The 22,445-nt window shown below is 33.3% G+C and overlaps 1 protein-coding gene and 1 non-coding gene across 3 annotated transcripts; both read left to right on the top strand.

The window, feature by feature from the left end:
- Positions 1 to 10,202: 10,202 nt before the first annotated feature.
- On the top strand, positions 10,203 to 10,275 carry TRNAE-CUC. The gene has a single exon. It is a non-coding gene; the product is annotated as a tRNA-Glu (tRNA).
- On the top strand, positions 10,247 to 17,041 carry LOC111412121 (negative regulator of systemic acquired resistance SNI1). Of its 2 annotated transcripts, XM_023042896.1 has the most exons (15): positions 10,249 to 10,673; positions 10,768 to 10,834; positions 10,981 to 11,074; positions 11,173 to 11,259; positions 11,365 to 11,451; positions 11,638 to 11,709; positions 12,021 to 12,102; positions 12,195 to 12,244; positions 12,365 to 12,577; positions 12,655 to 12,725; positions 12,812 to 12,881; positions 13,358 to 13,423; positions 15,421 to 15,573; positions 15,966 to 16,099; positions 16,744 to 17,041. In XM_023042896.1, exons 1-15 carry the CDS (start codon positions 10,550 to 10,552, stop codon positions 16,814 to 16,816), a joined length of 1,443 nt encoding a protein of 480 aa, XP_022898664.1. In that variant the 5' UTR covers positions 10,249 to 10,549; the 3' UTR covers positions 16,817 to 17,041. The 2 variants fall into 2 exon arrangements, with proteins under 2 accessions (XP_022898665.1, XP_022898664.1); XM_023042897.1 differs by lacking the exon at positions 15,966 to 16,099 and having other exon boundaries at positions 10,247 to 10,673; positions 16,744 to 16,832.
- Positions 17,042 to 22,445: the final 5,404 nt, after the last annotated feature.

Genomic DNA, 22,445 nt, shown 5'->3' with positions numbered 1-22,445 from the left:
GAGGCTTTTTTGGCTTGAGCGGAATCAAGCAAAAAGCTCAGCCAAAAAATTAAAGCTTGGGCCTTGCCGAGCCGAGCAGACTCTGGTTTTTTCTCTCTCTCTTAACTGTCGGTTTAAGGCAGCTAATTGGTAGCTTGTAGATTGATTTTTTTTTTTTTTTAAACTAGCTGACCAGTTGGTTCATCGGGCTCTAGCCGACTCCCCAAAATGGGACTCGACCGGACCAACTCGAGCTTTCTGTGGGCCGAGTCACGACCGATCCGACCTGACGAGCCCGATTACCATCCCTATTTGTGTCCAACTTTAAAAAGAAAACGAAAAAGTATTAACTGCAAAAAATGGTGTGGCACATTTTGATCAACTTTTGAGATTTTTTCAATTATCTTGTCCTTAGAGAGAGGAAATGGTGAATCCAGTTGTCGAATTGCAGAGGTGATGTGTAAAGTTCCGTTCCTTTTCAAATGACTATAAAACCTTTGTTTGGAGATTAAAATAAAAATTTTAATTTAAGGTACAAATAATTTTACACTTAAGTCATTTGTACAGAAAATTTTCCACAGAATTTGACCAGATTACTATCATGTGTGAGATCCATCATAAATAAAAAATTGCCAAAAATCACCCTCGCCCACCCCCTTATGTGTGTGTTCTGGCAGGTTTCTGTAAGAAGCCTACTTGTACACACAACATCCTCCATAATTTTAACACACATTTCATGAGGCCCACAACTTTTCAACCATACATTCCATCAACTTTTATATACTTTCCAAACAGGAGCATAACATATTAGAGAAGCCAAAGCCACCCAATCATTTCAATCAACAGACTTTTCTTGGCTTCTTATTCTCCCGTTTGTTCGCTATGGCATGGTAATCACTACGTATAATCTTTCCTTCGAGCCTGAGCTGTCTAGTCACAACTGTTAGTTGTTTGAAAATCGAAACATTTAACCTTCAAGCTCATTTGATTATCAAGACAATCATTATTGTTAATTTGAATGTCAAACCAGTGGACAAATCGTTTTGCCATCATGAAACCTCGAGTAGACGTATCACTATCACTTTGTGAACTTTCCATTACACCACGGCTCGACGGACGAGTTCAAGGCAACATGCTCCGATCTCTAGGTTTTTCCCCAAGTCTTCCCCTCTTCTATTTGGACTTGGTTATTTTGGTCGATCCCAACAATAATATGGATATGGAGTACAAGGAAAGGCAACAAAGGATCATATTATCAAAATGCGCACCAACTTCACCTAATTGCAAAATTAGGAAAGATGGTGGACGAAATAACAAGAATTCGAGACAAAAGGAAAAACGTTTCATTTAATAAAGGGATCATTTATGCTGATGGTCACTTGATGTTATCATTAAGCAAATTTGGCAAGTAACTTTGGACACACAACTCATAACTAGAAACATTATCACCATCATATTCAATTTTATATAGTCTAACGCATCAAATCATGGCTTAGCTATATTGTTGGGAAAAAAAATTAAATGAAATTGTAACAATAATTCGTAGGTTTCAATTCTCTTCAGTTTCATAGTTAATTTGTATTTGAATTGATGATTACAAAGCATTATAGCTATTGTAACATTATTAATGTTAAATAAAAAAATTGAAACCCCCAATCCAACTGTTATATAAGGAGGCATTATCGTCCTTACTCTACAAACCAAACTTCGAGAGTTCTCTAAGTTCTATCTAAATTTTTATATTCTCTCTTTGTTTTCAAGAGTCTCGTTTTTAATAGTTTAGATAATTATTTTATATTTCGATGATAAAATTGTGAGTATTCTTAATCCACCTAAAGTAGAGGGAAGAAGTTAGTCAACTAGGGGTTAGTCAACTAGGGGGCAACCTCAGCCAAGTTGGTCGGACAGTTGGACTAACAATCGTGAGGTTACTAGTTCGATTCCCGTTGGAGCTGGCTATTGGCCTTCTTGGTTTGAGCTGGTCAGCTATGGGTAATCTAGGCTGGTTTACTTCTTTGTGATCCTTTGCCGGCTAGGATCACAAGGCGAGGTTTACCTAGTGCGCACCTTCGGGTGGCGGCTGCGGGTTCCCTTGTCAAAAAAAAAAAAAAAAAAAAGTTAGTCAACTACTTTTAACAATTGAATTTTGTGAGACAGACGCCATCAGGCATCTTGCACCACAATTGGGGGGACGAATATGTTTTAAGAAAACTGTGTGCAGCACATGCCTCTATTCTTTTTAATACCACTACTATATCAACAACTTTTTCATCTATTTTTATTATCATTCTATTTATTATAGTATTTTTTTTTAAATATAATTTTAGCAGTATTTCCAATGTCCTTTTCGTATTTTTCCTAACTTCTTAAAATAGTTCTTACTCAAAGGATGAAGGAGTTGCCAGATTTCAAAGAAATATTATTGTGAAAATAATACATAACAAATATCATAACACAACAAAAAGGAAATGGCTGAAAGTTAAAAATCATATCGAAACGTCCTAAAAAGCTCTGAAAATCAGAAAATAACTGAATAGATATTAATGAATAAGCATGCAAAAGCAAACAAGAACCTCAAAAATCTAAAATTCAAAATTATTTACTGAGTATTTTGAATCAAAATTTAGAAAACTCTATAATAAAAAGCTTCAAAATAAAAATGGGTAGTTACCTAAAAAATGAACTTCCAATGCTGATTGCAGAATGAATTGAAAGATGAGACAAAATTAACCCCAAAACCTGAAAAAAATAAAAATAAATGAATAAATAAATAAAATATAAAACTTTTAATGCGATATAAAATGCAATATTTTATTTTTTGGTAGATTTTAGGAAGGGATATAGGGAAATTTCGTCACAATAATATTGGAGAATACCTTTTTTACTCAGAATTTGAAAGCTTATATTTGCCTAATTTTTATAAATAGTAAAATCTTTTTTTTTTTTTTAACACATTTTGTCGGACTCATAAGTGTTACTCAATTATCAATCATTTCTATTGATTTATAGATTAAAATATTTTTAAACACTTTCTAAACAAATCAAACATGTTACATTGTATGGACAGTTATCATGTCAAGGTCCTAAAATTCAATGGCGTTAAAAGCAGTTGGAAACGAAATAACTAAAAAGAGAGCTAGCAATTAATTATTTACTCAATAATTGTTGATTAAGCAACAAATTTCTTCTATTTGGTGATTTCATAATTATTGGATTGTGAAATTTGACAAATTGACTGCAACAATTGACGTTTGGAAAGCAATACTTAAAATAAAAATATATGGGACATTTCTTTGCTCGATACAAGATGCTGTGTGTGGAGGAAATCTCCATTGTTTTCATAATTGAAATGTCAGTAATAAAAGTAGGCTTTTTTTACAAGTTTTGACAAGGTGCTGTCATGCCGGTACCCTGGTCGTCTTCTTTTTTTTTTTTTTTTCCTTTTAATGAAAATATGTCAAGTGTTATTTCTGTAAAATTTCTGTAGATTTTTTTTTTTTGTACTTATAGTATTGTTCAATAAAACACCATAAGTAAACGAAAGAGATTTCTCGATAAGCTTTAATGATTTCATGCATTTATTTTGCATTAATTTTTCCATAATTCTAATTCTGAAACTTCAAAATTTTAGATGTGGCAGAGCAGAATATTCTAGGTTAAAGTATTTCTACCATTAATTTATAAAAATTGTGCCCCGATCAAAGTTTTGGAATAAAAAAAAAATAATAATAATAATATTTCGACACCATTAAAAGATCAACTTATTAAAAACAAATAAATTTGCCTTCTTAATTTTTAAGTGAAATGATTCAAAACAAATTACGTTATTTGCTAAATATCCTTGATTGTGTTTTTTGGTTACCCGTGGACTCAAAGACCCTTCATATCTTCTCTACTGTAAAAGGGTCACAATTCTGATGGAACGGATATCCAGATATTGAGAATTTTGAATTTGTACTTAAGATGTCAACGAGCTGAGTCAAACTAGCTTGCAAGCCGAAACTCTTGGCTAGGGCATTTTTACATCGAGCTTTTTTTGGCTTGAGTCGAACCAAGCAAAAAGCTCGATCAAAAAATTAAAGCTTGGGCCTTGTCGAGCCGACCAGGCTCTGGTTTTTTCACTTTCTCTTAATTGTCGGTTTAAGGCAGCTAATTGGCAGCTTGTAGATTGATTTTTTTTTTTTTAGCTGGTTCATAGGGCTCTAGCCAACTCCCCAAAATGGGGCTCGGGCTTTCTGTGGGCGTAGCCATGATCGACTCGATCAGACAAGCCCAATTACCATCCCCATTTGTACCCAACTTTAAAAAGAAAACGAAAAAGTATTAACTGCAAAAAATGGTCTGGCACATTTTGATCAACTTTTGAGATTTTTTCAATTATCTTGTCCTTTGAGAGAGGAAATGGTGAATCCTGTTGTCGAATTGCAGAGGTGATGTGTAAAGTTTCGTTCCCTCTCAAATGCCTATAAAACCTTTGTTTGGAGGTTAAAATAAAAATTTTAATTTAAGGTACAAATAATTTTACACTTAAGTCATTTGTAAAGAAATTTTTTCAGAGAATTTGGCCCAATTACTCTCATGTGTAGGACTCATCGTAAATAAAAAATTGTCAAAAAACACCCCCGCCCACCCCCTTAGGTGTGTGTTTTGGCAAGCTTCTATATGAAGCCTGCCTGTACACACAGCATCCTCCATTATTTTAACATATATTTTATGAGATCCACAACATTTCAACCACACATTCCATCAACTTTTATATACTTTCCAAACAGGAGCATAACATATTAGAGAAGCCAAAGCCACCCAATCATTTCAATCAACATACTTTTCTTGGCTTCTTATTCTTCTGTTTGTTTGCTATGGCATGGTAATCACTGCGTATAATCTTTCCTTCGAGCCTGAGCTGTCTAGTCACAACTATTAGTTGTTTGAAAATCGAAACGCATAACCTTCAAGCTCATCTGATTATCAAGATAATCATTATTGTTAACTTGAATGTCAAACCAGTGGACAAATCGTTTTGCCGTCCTGAAACCTCGAGTAGACGTATCACTATCACTTTGTGAACTTCCCGTTACACCACGGCTCGACGGAAGAGTTCAAGGCAACATGCTCCGATCTCTAGGTTTTTCCCCAAGTCTTCCCCTCTTCTATTTGGACTTGGTTATTTTGGTCGATCCCAACAATGATGGGGATATGGAGTATAAGGAAAGGCAACAAAGGATCATATTATCAAAATGCGTACCAACTTCCCCTAATTGCAAAATTAGGAAAGTTGGTAGACGAAATAGCAAGAATTCGAGACAAAAGGAAAAACGTTTCATTTGATAAAGGGATCATATATGCTGATGGTCACTTGATGTTATCATTAAGCAAATTTGGCAAGTAACTTTGGACACATAACTAGAAACATTATCACCATCATATTCAATTTTATATAGTCTAACGTATCAAATCATGGCTTAGCTATATATTGTTGGGAAAAAAAATTAAATGAAATTGTAACAACAAATCATAGGTTTCAATTCTCTTCAGTTTCATAGTTAATTTGTATTTGAATTGATGGTTACAAAGCATTATAGCTATTGTAACATTATTAGTGTTAAATAAAAAAATTGAAACCCCCAATCCAACTGTTATATAAGGAGGCATTATCGTCCTTACTCTACAAACCAAACTTTGAGAGTTCTCTAAGTTCTATCTAAATTTTTATATTCTCTCTTTGTTTTCAAGAGTCTTGTTTTTAATAGTTTAGATAATTATTTTATACTTCGATGATAAAATTGTGAGTATTCTTAATCCACCTAAAGTAGTGGGGAGGAGTTAGTCAGCTACTTTTAACAATTGAATTCTCTGAGACAAACGCCATCAGTCATCTTGCACCATAGTTGGGGGACGGATATGTTTGAAGAAAAATGTGTGCAACACATGCCTCTATTTTTTTTAATACCGCTACTATATCAACAACTTTTTCATCTATTTTTATTATCATTCTATTTATTATAGTATTTCTTTCCATTACTTTTTATTTATTTATAATTTTAGCTATATTTCCAATGTCCTTTTCGTATTTTCCGAACATCTTAAAACAGTTCATATTGTCAAAATAATATTCTCACACAAATTTATAAAATCTTCGAAATTAAAAATTACGATACAAAGAAGTTCTATCTAGGAGGTTGAATTTTAGGTTAGACCATTTGTGACACATCCAGCCAACCTAGGAATTGAATATTTTCAAAGGAGGCTAGTTTTGTTCACACTATGATTAGACCCCTCTAGGCTTCTTTGAAAATTACTTTTAGAGTGATATTCGGTCATTGGAGAAAATAGCTTCATTTTCATTGGTTTTGGAAAATATTTATTTCATTTGAAAAATCAGCATATATTTTTGTGATTGAGAAAATAATATAATGTTCAAATGGTGTTGTTAAGCGGAAGAAACATACCTTAAAAGAAATGATAAATGTAACATTTTGAGTTAACTTAAGAGCCTGTTTGGGCCCGATTTTTTCACAAAAAAAATTGATTTTTTGACTGTTATTTCACTATTCCAGTCGTCATATTTGACTTCTTCTCTCACAGGTGGACCTCACTTTTCTCCTAACAGTCAAAAAATCAATTCTAAAAAATCACTCCCAAACAGGCTCTAAAACACGTGAAGCTTGTTAACTTAAAACACGTGAAGCTTAGCTATTTTATCAATAAATTATCTTTTAAATAAGGTACTCCAAAAAAGAAAAGACAAGACTCCATATGAAATATGGAAAGAAAGGAAGCATTCCTGTAAATTTTTATGAATGTAGGGATGTCTTACTAAAATGTTTGTGCCTACACCAATGAATGTGAAAATTGTTCTAAAAATAATTGATTGCATTTTTATCGGCTGTGTACATAATAGTAGTATATATTAGTTCCTTGTGCATGAGTCTAAACTTCCATAGATACACAAGAACACGACAATATAATCAAGAAATACATCTTTCTTTGAACATATATTTTCTTGAAAGTTCAAAGAAGTACCAAGTTCGTCCAAACGAATATTTGGGATTGTTTATAAAAATAGTTAGGACCAAGAACAAGAAAAAAAATGAAGATGTTTAATATGAACCAAGAAGTAGTAAAGGAATAGGACAGAAAAATCTTGTGGTCCAATTTTTTAACCTATTTGCTAAAGAGTGAACCTTGAACTTCTAAAGAGACGATAAACTCTACTAGAGGACCTTTGTGGAAAGAGGCCATTAAGAGAGAAATTAATTTCATACCACAAAATCACACTTGGAAGTTAGTGGATCTTCCCCTTGGGTTAAAACTACTAGGATCTAAGTAGTTTTCAAAAGGAAAATGAAAGCAGATGAATTAGTTGATAAATACAAGGTGAGGTTTGTAATTAGCAATAGACAACTAATCTCTACTAGAATTATCTTCATTGACTATGCAAGGTCAAATGATAATATTATGGATCCACTACTAACCAAAAAGGTTAAATAGAGAATTATTTGAGAAATCATCGAGGGAAAATGAGATTAAAGCCCATAAAAGAATGGATCGATATGATGGAAACCCAACATTGTTGACTGAAAGATCCCAAGATCTAGATTCAGATGGACAATCGAATTGTAAAGATCATGCTAGATTACTGTGGGAACTCATCCTAGTCGATTCCTATGATGAAAATAGTGTTACCCGTAAAGAATAAAGAATAAACTAAGCTTTTAATGATCCTTATGTCTCGAAATATCCGAGCAGAATAAGGTGGGTTAATCTTAATTAAGAGATCACGTATGTGATAAAGAAGTGGGGTCGCTTCAAAAGGGAATTACAAGGGCTTAATTTCTTAGAAACTCTTATAGAACGAGGGAAATGTTCATGGCAAAAATGAACATAATTATGAGAAAATGAGTTGTGTTTGGAAGACACTTGTGTGAAGTATGTGCTAATCAATTATTTTTAACTACTGTATCCTAAAAAAGAGACTCTATCAATCCTCTTGCACCACTTAAGGAAATTGCGTGCAACATAGGCCTTGGTTCCTTTCAATACCGTTACTATATCATCAACCTTCTCTCTCTATTTTTGTTATTACTCTGTTTATTATTATATTTCTTTTCATTGTTTTATTTATATAATTCCAACAGTATTTCTAATCTCCTTTTTGCATTTTTCCTAAATATATTATGTCTTTGGACTTTTTACGCATCTTTCAAACAAATGTGAGAATATTGTTTGAGAGTTCAGAAAGTACTTTTTGAGTTTCCTGTATAAAAACAACCACCTGGACGTGTTCTTTAGTTAAGTTTTGCTGCAACAATGTGGTCTCCCTTGAGTTTATGTTGCCCTCTATCTCTATCTATAATTCTTCATGCACTACTATTTTCAATAATATTCATTAATGCAGAAGCTGGAAGAAGAAGAAATGAAAGTTGTTCCATGTTTCCAAAAAATGGAAAATGTGTGTATTTAAATGATTTCAAAAAGTTGGCATATTAAGTAAGGAAAATTGAATAAGGATATATTGGTAAAAGAACAAAAAAAAAATTCTAAATTAGAAAATAGGCCTATATATTTGAGACGAGAAAAATGAAACGCACCCTATATAATTGGAACGGAGGGAGAACAATCATGCTCTATGTACGTCATAGTGTACAGCTTTGTGTACACTCCGTCACGTGTGAAGTTTTGATTTGACAGTTAAAAAAAAAAAAGATTAATCACACGTTGTCAACTTGGATGATGTGCATGATGATGTATAAAAAGAGAGTACAAGTGGCTTCATTCAACTTATTATGGCACGCCATTTCGACGCAAAACCTTCACTATCTTAAGTTACCAAGAATACTTGTTGCTGCACGTCCAAGAGTTCATGCAGATTTGCGTGCCTAAGGATATTAATTATATCCCGTTTCACTAAAAGTTGGCTATTGAGAGCCATTTCTGTGCAAATAAAACGCGGACCTTCCCATAATATTTTGTGCAAAGTCCCACTAATATTACTCAAAAAATAATAAATGAAGGAAAACTCGATAATTTTGTCATGGTGACCCCAAACTTCGGATCATATCGAAGGGTAATTGTTAGGCCCTGTTTGGTACCCATTTTTTTCAAAATGCATTTTTCTCTATCTTCTTTTCAACCACATATTCTTTATTAAAATAATATTACACGTAAATCAAAAACTTTTACTTATTTTTTAACCACACATTTTCTATCAATTTACTATTTAAAAATGCATTTTTATATAAAAATGTCTCCCAAACACATATTTATACTTGTGATGCATCCAATCGTCGCGTAGATAATTGAGTGGGACTTTTAATATTACTATCAGTGGCGGATCCAAGAAAAAATTCAACATAGGCTAATACGTATAAAAAAAAATTATTTTACTTATTTTTTTTAATGGACATTTGGGCCGAAGGAACGTGCTGTAGCACAGCCCATCAGCCTGTCCCTGGATCCGCCTATGATTACTACACGATATTTGTGAGGGGAAACTTCCATTTTCCAGCCCGTCCCTGGGCCGAAGGTTTTTCTATGAATAATTTTCTCAAAATTCACAATGCACATAAAATAACTTCATCGTATAATCAAAAGTTAAGCTATGCCCCCATTAAATTATATTTTATTTTTCTCTCTTATATTTTCAACTACATAATCTTTCATAAAATAAATATTACACGTAAATCGAAAACTTTTTTTTTTTTTTTTCAATCACTCATATTAAAAAAAAAAAAAAAAAATTTTTTACCCATTTTCATTTCAAAAAAAAAGTAATATTCTACCCATTTTCATTTCCAAAAAATGAGGGTCAAACAGAGGCTATAAAATCAATCCGAAACAGCTATAGAGTTGTCAATCTTTTGAGAATTTGTCATTTGACTTCTGCTTAAATATGAACCAACTTAATTTTCTTGAACTTTCCATTTGAACTGGAGTTGGTCAAGATCTTGCCTGTGGATATTGAATCTTTACATTATCAAATCATGTTAAGTTATTGAACAAAAATGATATATAATTGAAATTATACAATTTTAGTTTTTGGTGAAAGTTATTTTTTGAGCTCAACCTTGATGGACGTAATTAATTCAATCAACTATAATAATAATAATGACGCAGAGAAATATGAAATTAAGTAGAATTATAAGTGCACAATGCTTTAAGCATATAGAAGAATGATTTGCATATTCATATTATAAACATTAATGCGAACGTAGCTCGACAAATCCGTTGTAGTCTAGTTGGTTAGGATACTCGGCTCTCACCCGAGAGACCCGGGTTCGAGTCCCGGCAATGGAACCATCTCTTTGGCCAAATTACTGTCTGAACGGTTAATTCGTCAAGTTGTACTTCAGTTGGTTCGCAAACGACGCAGGTTCGAATCCGCAACGGTATTTTTTCAAATTTCTTTTGCCACTCCTGAGGACGACCGGCCGGCCCAACGAAATAAAAACCTTTGGCGGGAATAATTAAATCATCGCCTCTTGCTTCTTCAGTCCTCCTGTCTAGGGTTTTCAAATTCGGGGTAAAACAGAAGAATTTCACGGGAAAGAATATAATTCGCACAGAGAATATGGAGAATCGGAAGGGACTAGCAGGCGGAGCAGCCAACAGAGGATTGGAAGAGAACACCATGGCCATCCTTGATACTTCCGGCTTCAACAGTTCCAAAATCTCTCACCATCTCAATGACGACAGTCTGTACAAATATCTCTTTCCCCTTTTTGTGCAATCGTTTTATTTGTCCATGTAGTTTTAATTCTAGGCGTGTTTTTAAACTCTTCGTATTAGGGCTTGCTTTTCTGGAAGCTGTTCGTTGTGCTTCTCTTCTTTCTATTAATGGAACTGCACCTACAAGGTATTCATTCCTCTGCCACATGTTATCATTTTTCAATGCATGTACCACAGGAGTTTCCTTTTCTATGTGTGTTTACGGGTATAATCGGCCTAAAAATGTTGCTTGTGAGTAGTAGAATATCTTACATTGAAAAATTGGTTGAACAGCATAATGTTTGAAGCAGTATTCCAAATTCTTAAGGATGAAGATTCACTGGATTTAATAATGGAAAGCTATCAACTTCTTGTGGATTTGAATAAGGTACTTGATCCTTCGGCTTTGTAATTATCTTATTTCATATGGAGGGCAAAATATAATTAATATATGCTTTTGATTCTGAGAAAATGTATTATGTGTAGCGCTTTCCTCGAGTGTACTTATCCAAAACAGAAAAATCGGAATCTTCATCTTCAAATGTTATGTCTGAATTAGTTGTGGTTCAAGAGGTAACTCGTTTCTTTCCTATTTGAGGACTCCATGATTTTTGGTATACCTTGCGACTTCAGTGCTGCTATATAAGAATAATAGTTGATTTCAACTGGCAAATGCAGGCTTGGTCTCCGTTTTCTTTTGGGTTGGACAGTTACAATGAGAAGGTAGTGGCCAATAAACAGTTGGGAGGATCAATTGATTCCTTGGTGTGTAAATTAAGTCTCCTTTCTCTTACCCTTTCTTTTGTGCAACATATTGCTAGAGGAGAATGTAATCTGCTGGTTTTTAATGTTTCATATGATTATGTTCTACTGATAATGACTGATGAAGTTCATATTAATGGCAATATTCTTTCATTTTGTGCATTCACTAATATTTGATGTCAATTTCAGAGTTTCGATGCTCTTATACAAGAAGTTGTTAAGGTGTCAAAGGAGAGGAAATCTGAAGCTGTAGAAATAAAGGTTATTTACCGTCAATGTTTTTTCTTTAATTAATGGAACGTAAGTACCCATTGTTACCATTACTTTCATATTGAAGCCAATATGTAAGGACTTGCCCTCTTTTTGTTTTTTTCCTTTTCCTTGTTCAGCAAATTATCATATAATTCTACTAATCCCCTCTCTTGCCCAGCCAAACAGCTATTTCTTTTCAGATATTTGATTCTAAATGCTAATAATATGGAAGAGAAATGTGCTGGTCTTGCATCTCATTATTATCCCGCAATCACTTTTTCAGACCACGTTTTATGATCTCTGAGATGCTTTCTTTGCAGTTTCTGAGGAACATGTTGCTGTTACAATATTTGATTATTATTCTTGAGGACGATTTTTTACCTCGTAATTCAGCGTATCAAGGTAAAGTGTTTCTGTTTCTGTGTGTTTGATGATGCTTTCTTGAGATGGGCCTTTAGAATCCGTGGTTGAGTTGTTCATATCATGCATTGCAGAAAATATGAACTGGACTCTTTTGAGGGAATCACTGCTTAATATGCTTTTGGTATGCCTTTCCTGTGTTCTACAGTTTAGTTTCATCATTTAATTCCATCCTTGTTATAATTAGGATAATTGCTCTCCTGATTCATTGTGCCTTTGACTTTTTTCTGCTGTTCGTTTGCAGGGTTCGAGAAAAATAATCTACAAAAGCTTCATACAGGACTGCTTGTGTATAATGTGTGACCTCACTTTTGATCAGACTGAATTGTCTTCTGAAATGAGCCACAACAGTAGACAGTCGGGGGATCTATCAGAAGGAATTGATACTGCTTTGGTATTAGCATTACCTGAAGTTGAAAAATCTACATGCAGTGTTCTGAAAAAACTTGTGTTAATGGTGAGTCCTTGAGCCATCTCTTTCTGAGGATATCTGCAATCGGATTTTTATTGACCACGCCTTGTTGTATCCGTTAGATCATGGAGTTAGATTTATCACGGAGCATGGCAGACCTGCAGGGTTCTACCACCAGGGCTGATGGTGTAAGGTACTTTTTAATTTCTCTCTCTTTAACTTAATTTTCTGCTTAAGATCTATAGTTAACGAACATATATTTAACTGGATGCGGTGCAGGACCCCTGCGGTGGACATTATGTTAGAGGAACTCATTTACAATAGCGATATCCTTTCGTCCTTTTTACAGGTGCTTTCTATGTCTCTCTCCCTCTTTATACATATATGTAAGTATCATGCTCATGAATATGGTTTTCACCTTTAAGTGCAGTGAAATTGAAATAAAAAACTAGTTCACATTAGATAGTTTGGCTTGTGTACCATATATATTTGAGAGGAAAATACTGCAGTTGGTGTACACTGGTGTTTTGCTTGTACTCGAATCAACACGTAGAATTGACAATTGGATAATAACTGTATGATATTATTGATGCTATTTGTTACTTTTCAATTCCTAATCAGAAGTCCTATTTCTTGGAAACAAACACATGATAAGAGCTGTTCTTACATCTTGATCCTCTTGGAATCCTTCATATCTGGTCTTTCTTAAGCTCACTCTTCTTCAAGTATCTTGTGCGGTGCTAGTTGCTTTCTTTGTATTAATAACCTTATATGTCAACTCGGCACATGAATCTAATTGGGATTTCGTTTTGAAATTTTTTACAGGTATTTGATGAACCAAAATGGAAGCTAAAAGTTATTGTAGAATATTTCCAAAAGTACATTCCTAAGGTATGTTGCCTCATTAGCTTTGCAATTTAATTCTTTTCAAAGCAGTCTATCATCGTGTTTTGACCAATTTTCCCTCAGGCATCTTATAAACTTTATGCTTCCTAAATCGTATTTTTAATTATTTGATTATTCATCTCTTAACAGCTATCCATGTTTGTTGAATATCTTTTCATAGGCCTTATTGAAAGTTTTACATTTAAACTCTTGTACGCAAGAATGTAGGTTGTTCCCTTTCTTGAAAAGGTTGCCAAACTTTACCGATGGTATGGACGAATTCCTCGCTTCATCCAAATGTGTAAAAGATTCTAGCTGCACCCCAAACCAAAAAAAATGTGCTAGGCCCGACCCCATTTTCAGTAGATGGGATTAGGATGTATTACTACAATGCTATAAGTAGCATTCCTAATCTTTTGAGATCGAATATCTGGTTTGCCATTGTATTATCAGTATATGCAGCTAAACTTTGATCAAGCAATGACGCCAACAATTACACTAGAAAGTCTCTATAAACATGGGCTTAGCAGCATGAAACTTTTTTTCACTTCTTTTCATGAACCCTATATTTCTTAAAGGTCCAAAGAGAGAACTACAAAATAAACGTCGGAACTTGTCCTGTAATTTTATATGCTATACATGCAGTCAATATGCGATTAAACGGTCAGGTTGATTTTGTTCATGCCCTACTTTTATTCAAATGTTCATCATTTTCAATCAGTAAAATTTTAAGTACAGACTAGAGCAATTATCATGCTCATTAATGCTGGTAGTCTAAGTTGCCACTTTGATCGGATTTTGTAACTCCATTACCTCAGAAAAATGAATGCAAATAATCTTGAAGATAGGTTTCCTCCATGATGTTATATCATGTTAAAGGACGTTTACAATGAATTTCATACAGTGATTCTTTATTTAACAAAGGGGGAATTGAAATAATCTGAAAATTTGTCTTCAAGTTTACTAGAGCATGTTTGGCAAAGTTTGAACTGGTTTTTTTAAGCTGGTCAAACATAAAATTATGCACACATTGTGTAGAACCAACAAATTATTACCTATTTATTATCCACACATTCCATAGAACCACAACTTAACGAACTTAAAAGCTTTGCCAAATTCTACCTTGGTAGGAGCGATAGACATGATAAGAAAACCAATTTCACGTCCTGGAATCAAGTAGGGCTGCGTTATTCTTCCCGAGTAAGCGCACGCAAAATGGACGTAATTGCTGGCCTTAAATATGGAAGTGAGTAGTCTATTTGAATGAAAGGCTCTACCCCAACCTTTTCTTTAAAGAAAGAACCATTTTTGAGTTGCAGCTTTTCCCTAGTAATCTGCGTTGGTTTCTGGCTATATGGACATTGGGAGTTTACTTTGTAGGGCTGATAAAGGAGATAGAATAACCTTGCTAATTAAATCATCACAATTGTAGCTTTTTTTTAGTCTAATAATATTCTATGTTTGGTAAAGCTTTTGTAGATTAAGTTGTGGATCCTAAGAAATATACGGATAAAAAGTTGATCAAAGTTGTGGATCCTACAAAATGTGGGGATAAAATAACGTTTAACCAGTTTATAATCTTAAAAAAGCTTTGCCAAACCTACTCATAGTCCATGCCACCATATAATATTGTTCTCTTTCATGGTTGGACAGGAAATGAAAATCTTTGATATCAACTTTTGAGTAGGAAGCCTGTTTGTGCCTGAATATTTGAGTTTTTATTTCTGCGAAAATTCAGAGAAAGAGTTAGGTTTTTTATACCAAAGTTTGAAAGTGAAGTTTACATTTTTTCTTTCTTTCTTTCTTTTATTATGAGGGATATGCATTATAAGAAATTTCCTTTAGGGAAGTGGTCATCACTATGCATGTTCCTTATATGAGCAATTTTATGAAAATGTAGTTCTCTGTTTTCCTTTTGAAGTTTTTGGGGCCAAAAAATGAATATTAACTACCTGTTGGTATCCTGAAATTAATATCAGTTACTCTTTCATGATGTATTGCAGTCGTCCGTTCGAACTAGGAGATCAAACGGTCAAGTCAAGGATCAAACTTTTGATGAAGTTTTGAAGTGTTTCTCAAACAGCAACAGCACCAAAAGTATCGTTAAAAAACTAAGCATAGAGGTTGCTCAATTGCTTTTGGCCCATGCCTTCCAGGTGACTACTCCTGTCTAGTTCATAGTTCTTTGTTCTCGTCAACTAATTTTATATTCTACAATGAAGGTCTTACTTATATCAGTTTTTGCAAGAATTAATAAGTTGCAAATGGCATGAGAGTTCTGGTCATAATCGTACTCTTGGCCTCCTCAAGAAAGATTGTTAAGGTTTTATGAAATGAAATTGTAAATATTTTTCGAAGTGATTTACTTATGAAGTTCTATTACACTGAACTCTGAAGTTTGTTTTCTGCAAACCCCACTCCTTCTAGAAAAAGGATATAGAAGGAGGGAGAAATAAATCATAAACTATAGAAAAAAACAGTCTTTTAGGTTTATTGTACACATAAATGTTCACAGATAATATGATAGGGGATTGCATATCTCTTCCAGGCATATTTGTCACTATCATTACAGCATCTGCCTGAAGGCGGCTCTGAGTTGAAGGAAGATGTCAAAGGCAGCTCACTTGCAGAAGTGTGCAATAATTTAATATCGGCTTTTACTAGTCTAAGAAGAGAAGATAAGTAAGATTTACTTGATTGCATACTCTGTTCCTGTTTATGTTTCAGTTTTTGAGAATGTCTTCTTGGTTCATAAAGATGAATTTCAGAGGAAGATTATATCCTTCATATTCTATATCTCATGGCGACCAGTGGTAGCTTGAAACTTACATGTTTGAGCCCCTTTTTTTTTGTTGAAAATGTGTTTTGTAATAGTGAATTTTTGGAGATTGTGAGTTAAAAATTAGGAAAAAGTTTTGGGTTTACGCACAAAATATTTTATTGTGAGAATGTGTGGTTAAAAATGAGTTTGGGAAAAATGAGGATCAAACAGGGGCTTAAATTGGAAAACTACGCTCTTTAAACCAAAAGTTTTATTCAATTACTTTGCACCTGATTCCCAATAGAAGAACAAGAAATTGACACTAAAAGTATCTGCCCAAGTAAAAAAAAAAAAAAGAAATAAAAAAAACTTTTTTTAAAAGGTTCCGAGGAAGCATAGAAGATCCCAAAAGATGGAATATGTAATATTTGATTTGGTAGGCAAGAGTATAATATGGTTATGTTGCATTTTTTGAAGCGTGTAGTATATGAGGATTGGTTTATCCTGATGCTAGGGTGTTCCCCATTTTCTTTAGCTAACTGTAAATGGACAAATGGTGGTGCAGGGAAACTGAGATTTTGCCCTTTGGCAAAGAAGCACTGTTTACAGCTGCAACCATCCTTTCAACAAAGTCATAGGAGTTATGAAAACTGTGATATTGTGATTCGAAGAACGTGCTTGAACGAGAACGAGCCCATGTACAGAAGATTACATCCGCCGAACCTGGAGGGGATGATATTCCTTTTTGTTAAGCTATAGAGGTGTTGTGTAAGTAGTAGTGTGTATTATGTGTAAACTGAAGACTAAAAATGATAAATCTTGTAAGTTATTTCGATGATTAACTTTTGCAACTGCTCTTTGTATTTTTTTTTTTCCCTCTAAATTTTCATGTGGATATTTTATTTCTTGGAGGGTTGACAAATGATCGTAAGGATTTTTACAATGTCGAAGCGAGTTGGGCATTTTACTGCAGTAGTGGGTGTCACTTTCTTCCTTGAACCTGGTCCATAACTCCCTAACATCCTTTCCCTTGCCTTCACGTACCACCCCTTCCCACTCCTAGCAGTCTCTGCTTACCTTCACTATAAACCAGTAGCAGCCTCACACCTACCAATTCCAGAGAGATTTGTGGGCGATATATGGATTTTATCTTGTGAAATTTAGGATGTTTAGTGTAGCAAAATCATTTCCATCCATTTGTTAGGTTTATTTCATTGCAATGCTGTAATAATTCCCACAAATAAAAATGGAATTAAATATTGGAATTGGATCCCATTTGTATCTTCTTCACCATGTTTTCCAAGTTGACTTCTTTCCTGCTCAAGTATCCAGTATTTTTCTGATCTGTCAAAACTGCAACTGAGATAAAATTAACTGAAGAAGTTTTTGTATTTGGCTAACTACGTCCTTGGAAACTATAAAGGCATGTTTGAATATCATGTACAGGATATTGAACAAAATTTAAATAATACTACAAAACATTGGGTCTGTTTGAGTCACATTATTCCAAAAAAATGCATTCTTAAACAGTGATTTGACATCATTTCAACCACACATTCTTCAATAAAATAATATTACACGCAAATAAAAAACTTTTCCTTATTTTTTAACCACACATGTTCCATCAATACACTATTCAAGAATGCATTATTACCAAAATAATGTGGTTCAAACACCCCCATAATTCCTATGAAACAAATACAGGCTTTGGTGATTCAAAGTGATAATTCCCAGTTATAATATAGTGTGACTAATGATTGCACTTCACTACACAACTCTGAGCCGGTAGGGTATATGGTTTCTTTAACAATTTACGTTCACATTAGAATAATGTGTCATTCGACTTGTGGCAGCAAAGTTTTACTTTGTCATCAATTTCAATTTTTATTTCACTTTGATCATTATTTAAATTTCATTAGTTTATAAACGATGTGGGATGTGACAATCTAACTTGGCATATACTCGATGGTCTCTCACACTAGACAATTTGTTAGTTTTATATACTCGATGGTCTTTCATATTAGACAATTTGTTAGAAAACTAACATTTCGTGATTGAGTAACAGCATTGAAACAAAATACAAAACTATGATGAAAAATGTGTTACTAAAGACTTGTTTTCAAGATGTTTTAACAGAATGCGTGGAGAAGCATATTTGAAAAGAGAACGGACCTTGTTGTAATTTAGTCAAATCCCATATGGCTGGATGATTTTGTATCACTATTCAGCCTTTAAAAATAATTCTTGCGTTCCTTCTTCTTGCACTATATCCTTGTTCGGGTTTTGTTTCGATTATTTTCAAACTATTTTCAATTTTGTTATGCATTGAAAACATGTTTGATTTGAAAATTTTAACTTTTTGAGTGTTTTGGATGAAAACATTAGAACACTTGAGATATATAGAGAAAAGTAATCAAATTTCTCATTTCTTAATTCATGAAAGACTTTAATGAGACTCTTATTAACTCTTCATATATATAATACAATGTGTTATACATCTCAATGACAGCTAACAGCCTAACATGAAAAACTTTACGCAGTTAGAATCAATCTCCTTCATCTTCAATCATTAATGATCAATCAAGTCATTTTTGTTAGAAATGTCGCACAACTTGGCAACAGAAATGATGAGGATTAAAGGAGTGATAAAGAGAGCCAGAAAATCTTGAAAGGATAAGATTATCAAATTCGAACCAAAAGATAAATGCAAAGTTGTTAATTTATTATTTGATAGTTGTTATGTATTTTTTTGAATAAACACTAGCTACAATAATAATGGAAAGTCATTGAACTTTTTTTATTATAAATATGAATAAATGTATGGTCACCGATCAATAATGTTATAATCAAGTCTTTTATTCATTTTAAAGTTCATTTCATATTTTCCTTTTTGGTATCAGAGCCATTTTGAGCACTCGTCATACCACAAGTCATCTCTTCCGCTATCACTTTATTATTCGTAAATGTTGACAATTTCTTTACACTCGTATCTCATTAATTCTTGTCCATCAAATATATCTTGCCAAATCCAAATAAAACAATAGAAATAGAAAATTTCATTCCAAAATTAACAAATGAGTTCAACAGGGTGATCATTTCACCAATGAAGACCTTGTCCCCACCAAATACATTAGATAAAATCCAAACAATACAAAAACAAAAAAATTCACACCAAAATTAACAAATGAATTCATTACCTAATGAAAGTCCAATACTTTCATTTATGGTTAGATCATCGCAATAGTTTGAAAAAATCCTTGGACTCGTTATAGGCTTAGTCGCTAGGGTTGGCAACGGGGAGGACTCCCCCTCCCCACCGTGCATTTTTTCGTCCCGTACTTGCCTCATTACTTGTTTAAGGTGGGGCGGGCGCTGTTGTCCCATTATATACCCGTTAAAATTTTTTTTTCATTTTTCTTATAATTTTTGATAATTCATTTTATTGTCCTCATTCATTCAAGTGAGACAAATAATATAGTTATTAATTTTATTTATTTATTTTTAAAAATTAAATTATTTAAATATATTTGGTAAACGAAGGTTTTTATTGTTTATTATATTCCTGAGATAGTACTGATTGCCATATTCTATTAGAATTAATGAAATTTCGGGATTTTTTTTTATTTAAAGTATTGAATTTTTTATATAAAAAATTAGTCCCATACCTGCCTCATTACTTGTTTAAGGTGGGGCGGGCGCTGTTGTCCCATTATATACCCGTTTAATATTTTTTTTTTCATTTTTCTTGTAGTTTTTGATAATTCATTTTATTTTCCCCATTCATTCAAGTGAGACAAATAATATAGTTATTAATTTTATTTATTTATTTTTAAAAATTAAATTATTTGAATATATTTGGTAAACTAAGGTTTTTATTGTTTATTATATTCCTGAGATAATCCTGATTGCCATCTTCTATAAGAATTAATGAAATTTCGTGATTATTATTATTACTATTATTTTTATTTTGTATTTAAAGCATTGAATTCTTTATATAAAGAATTAAATGGGGAAGGGGAGGAGTGAGGCCCTTGTAACCCATATCGGGTACGTGGCGGAATTCCTATCCATACCTGACTCGATTACCTGTGGGTAATTTCTGTCCCGTTCAAGGCGGGGCCGCGATTATTGGATTTGACGGGTATTTTTGTCATTCCTATTAGACACAACTCATGCATTATGGGAAGAACTTGAAATGCTTATATACACAGGTGACATATTGTTGTCGATTTGATCCCGCAAGTGAACGGATCGTAACAAGTAGTAAAGTGGACCTTTTGAGTCCGGATTATCGTTCCCACGAAGACTGTACTTTTAATGCCCAATTTATTATTTCTAACTTCTATTTGACGAAAATAAACAAAAACAATGATTAAATGTGATTTTTATTCTAAATACTTAAAAATGCGATTGGATGCAACGAAAAGTGATTGAGAATTCAAACAATAAATGGACGTTAGGGCGGAACAATTTCACCTATTGGTCACCTTTACTTCATAAATCAAGATTCATAAAACCTAATGTAGTGTCCGGTCGAATTCTTCTATTGTATTCAACTTACCCCTCTCGAATTCTCATTGAGCCTATTTAATTAGTTTAATTCCATATCTTTATGCAAATTAAATTTAATTAAACGAAACATTGGTTCTAAGAATTCACACACGACTGTAGCAATCAATATAGGTATCTCTACACGTTATATCAATTTACCATATTTTAACATGTGGTCTAAACAAATAATCCGCATCTCTACGCAATCATTGTTCACAAATCATCTAATTAGTGATCAAATAATTAAATGTATTAAGAACAACATTAAAATCAACACATAAAATATAAAAGCACTAGAATCTCAATTGCATGAAATAAAGGATTCTAAAATATTACATTGTCCGCTCTAAAATCAAATTTAACTACACATAATAATGGAAGAAAAATAGGAATTTGTCTTAGAATACATCACCGAGTTTGAAATAAAGATGTAGAAGAAAAAGTGGAATTCTTGCACCAAGATCTCTTTCCTCTTCCAATGAATGCTTCCAATCTTCAATTCTTAGCGTTAATCTTCTTGAATTTCTCCTTTGAATCTCCCTTCTTGTTGTTCTCTCCAATATGTCAAGAACGCGTGGCTTGATTCCACCGATTTTTAGTGTACGGCTCTCCTCCCATTTAGGTCTTCAATTCTGTGTTTATAATGTCTTGGAGTTTAGGGAAAGATTTGGAGATGAGCTGGGCCGAAAAGAATGGTAAAAACCTAAAAAAATTACTCTCGCACGGCGGCGCCTGGGCGCTGAGGACTACTTCGGTTGCACTGGATAGCTTTCAATATTTTTGTCATAACTTTTTTGTTCGATATCCGATTGAAGTGATTCAAGATGCGTTGGAAAGATAATTCAAAGGAATACAATTTTTCTTCAAGAATCATTCTCCAATTCGATCGTTTTCTATGTCAAAATGAGTCTAAATGTGAGACCAAAACTCCGGCGCAAAACTTTTTGGTTGGAAAATGATTTATGATCATATCTTGACTAAATTTGATCACTTTGACACCTTCCTATATCCAATTGGCTTCTAGAACTCTTGGATCTTCATTTCAAGTTTTGACACGACTTTTGATTAATTGCATTTTAATCCTCGAACTTTGGATCTCTTACGTTTTGGTCATTTCATCCAATTTCGCTAGCTTTTGCCTATTTCCTTCCTTTGACCTTTTTTAGCTCTTGTTTTCTCCACTTCCATCAATCTACAAAACAACAACAAAATTACTTGTTAGCACATCTAAAATACTCTCCAAGATAGCAAAATCATGAAATTAATGGCATATATAATGAGTGTAAATCACTCATCACATATCTTCGCAAAAATGAAGTTAAAAATCATTATAGGCTTCTTCGCCAAACCAACGTCCATACCGGCTCTCAATTTTTTTTTAACCAAATTGTACCTTTAACCTTAGCACAATTTGTTGGAGGATGTTAAAAATGTCACACATCTTGGCAATAGAAATTATGAGAATCAAAGGAGTGATAAGAAGATCAGAAAATCTTGGAGTGATAAGATAGCAAAATTCAAATCAAAAGATAAATGCAAAGTTGTTATCTATTTTTATTTTTTTTGGATAAACACTAGCTACAATAATAAAGGAGCATTGTTGAACTTGTTTTATTAAAAATAGAAATAAATGTATGTTGGATTCTCATGGCCTATGGCCATTGGTCAATAATGTTATACTAGCTACAATAATGTTATTTTATTCATTTTTAACGT

Source organism: Olea europaea, chromosome 16 (genome assembly GCF_002742605.1).
Source record: "Olea europaea var. sylvestris chromosome 16, O_europaea_v1, whole genome shotgun sequence".
NCBI classification, from domain to species: Eukaryota; Viridiplantae; Streptophyta; class Magnoliopsida; order Lamiales; family Oleaceae; genus Olea; species Olea europaea.
Note: the sequence above shows the minus strand (reverse complement) of the source record. Positions and strands in the feature narration are given on the sequence as shown.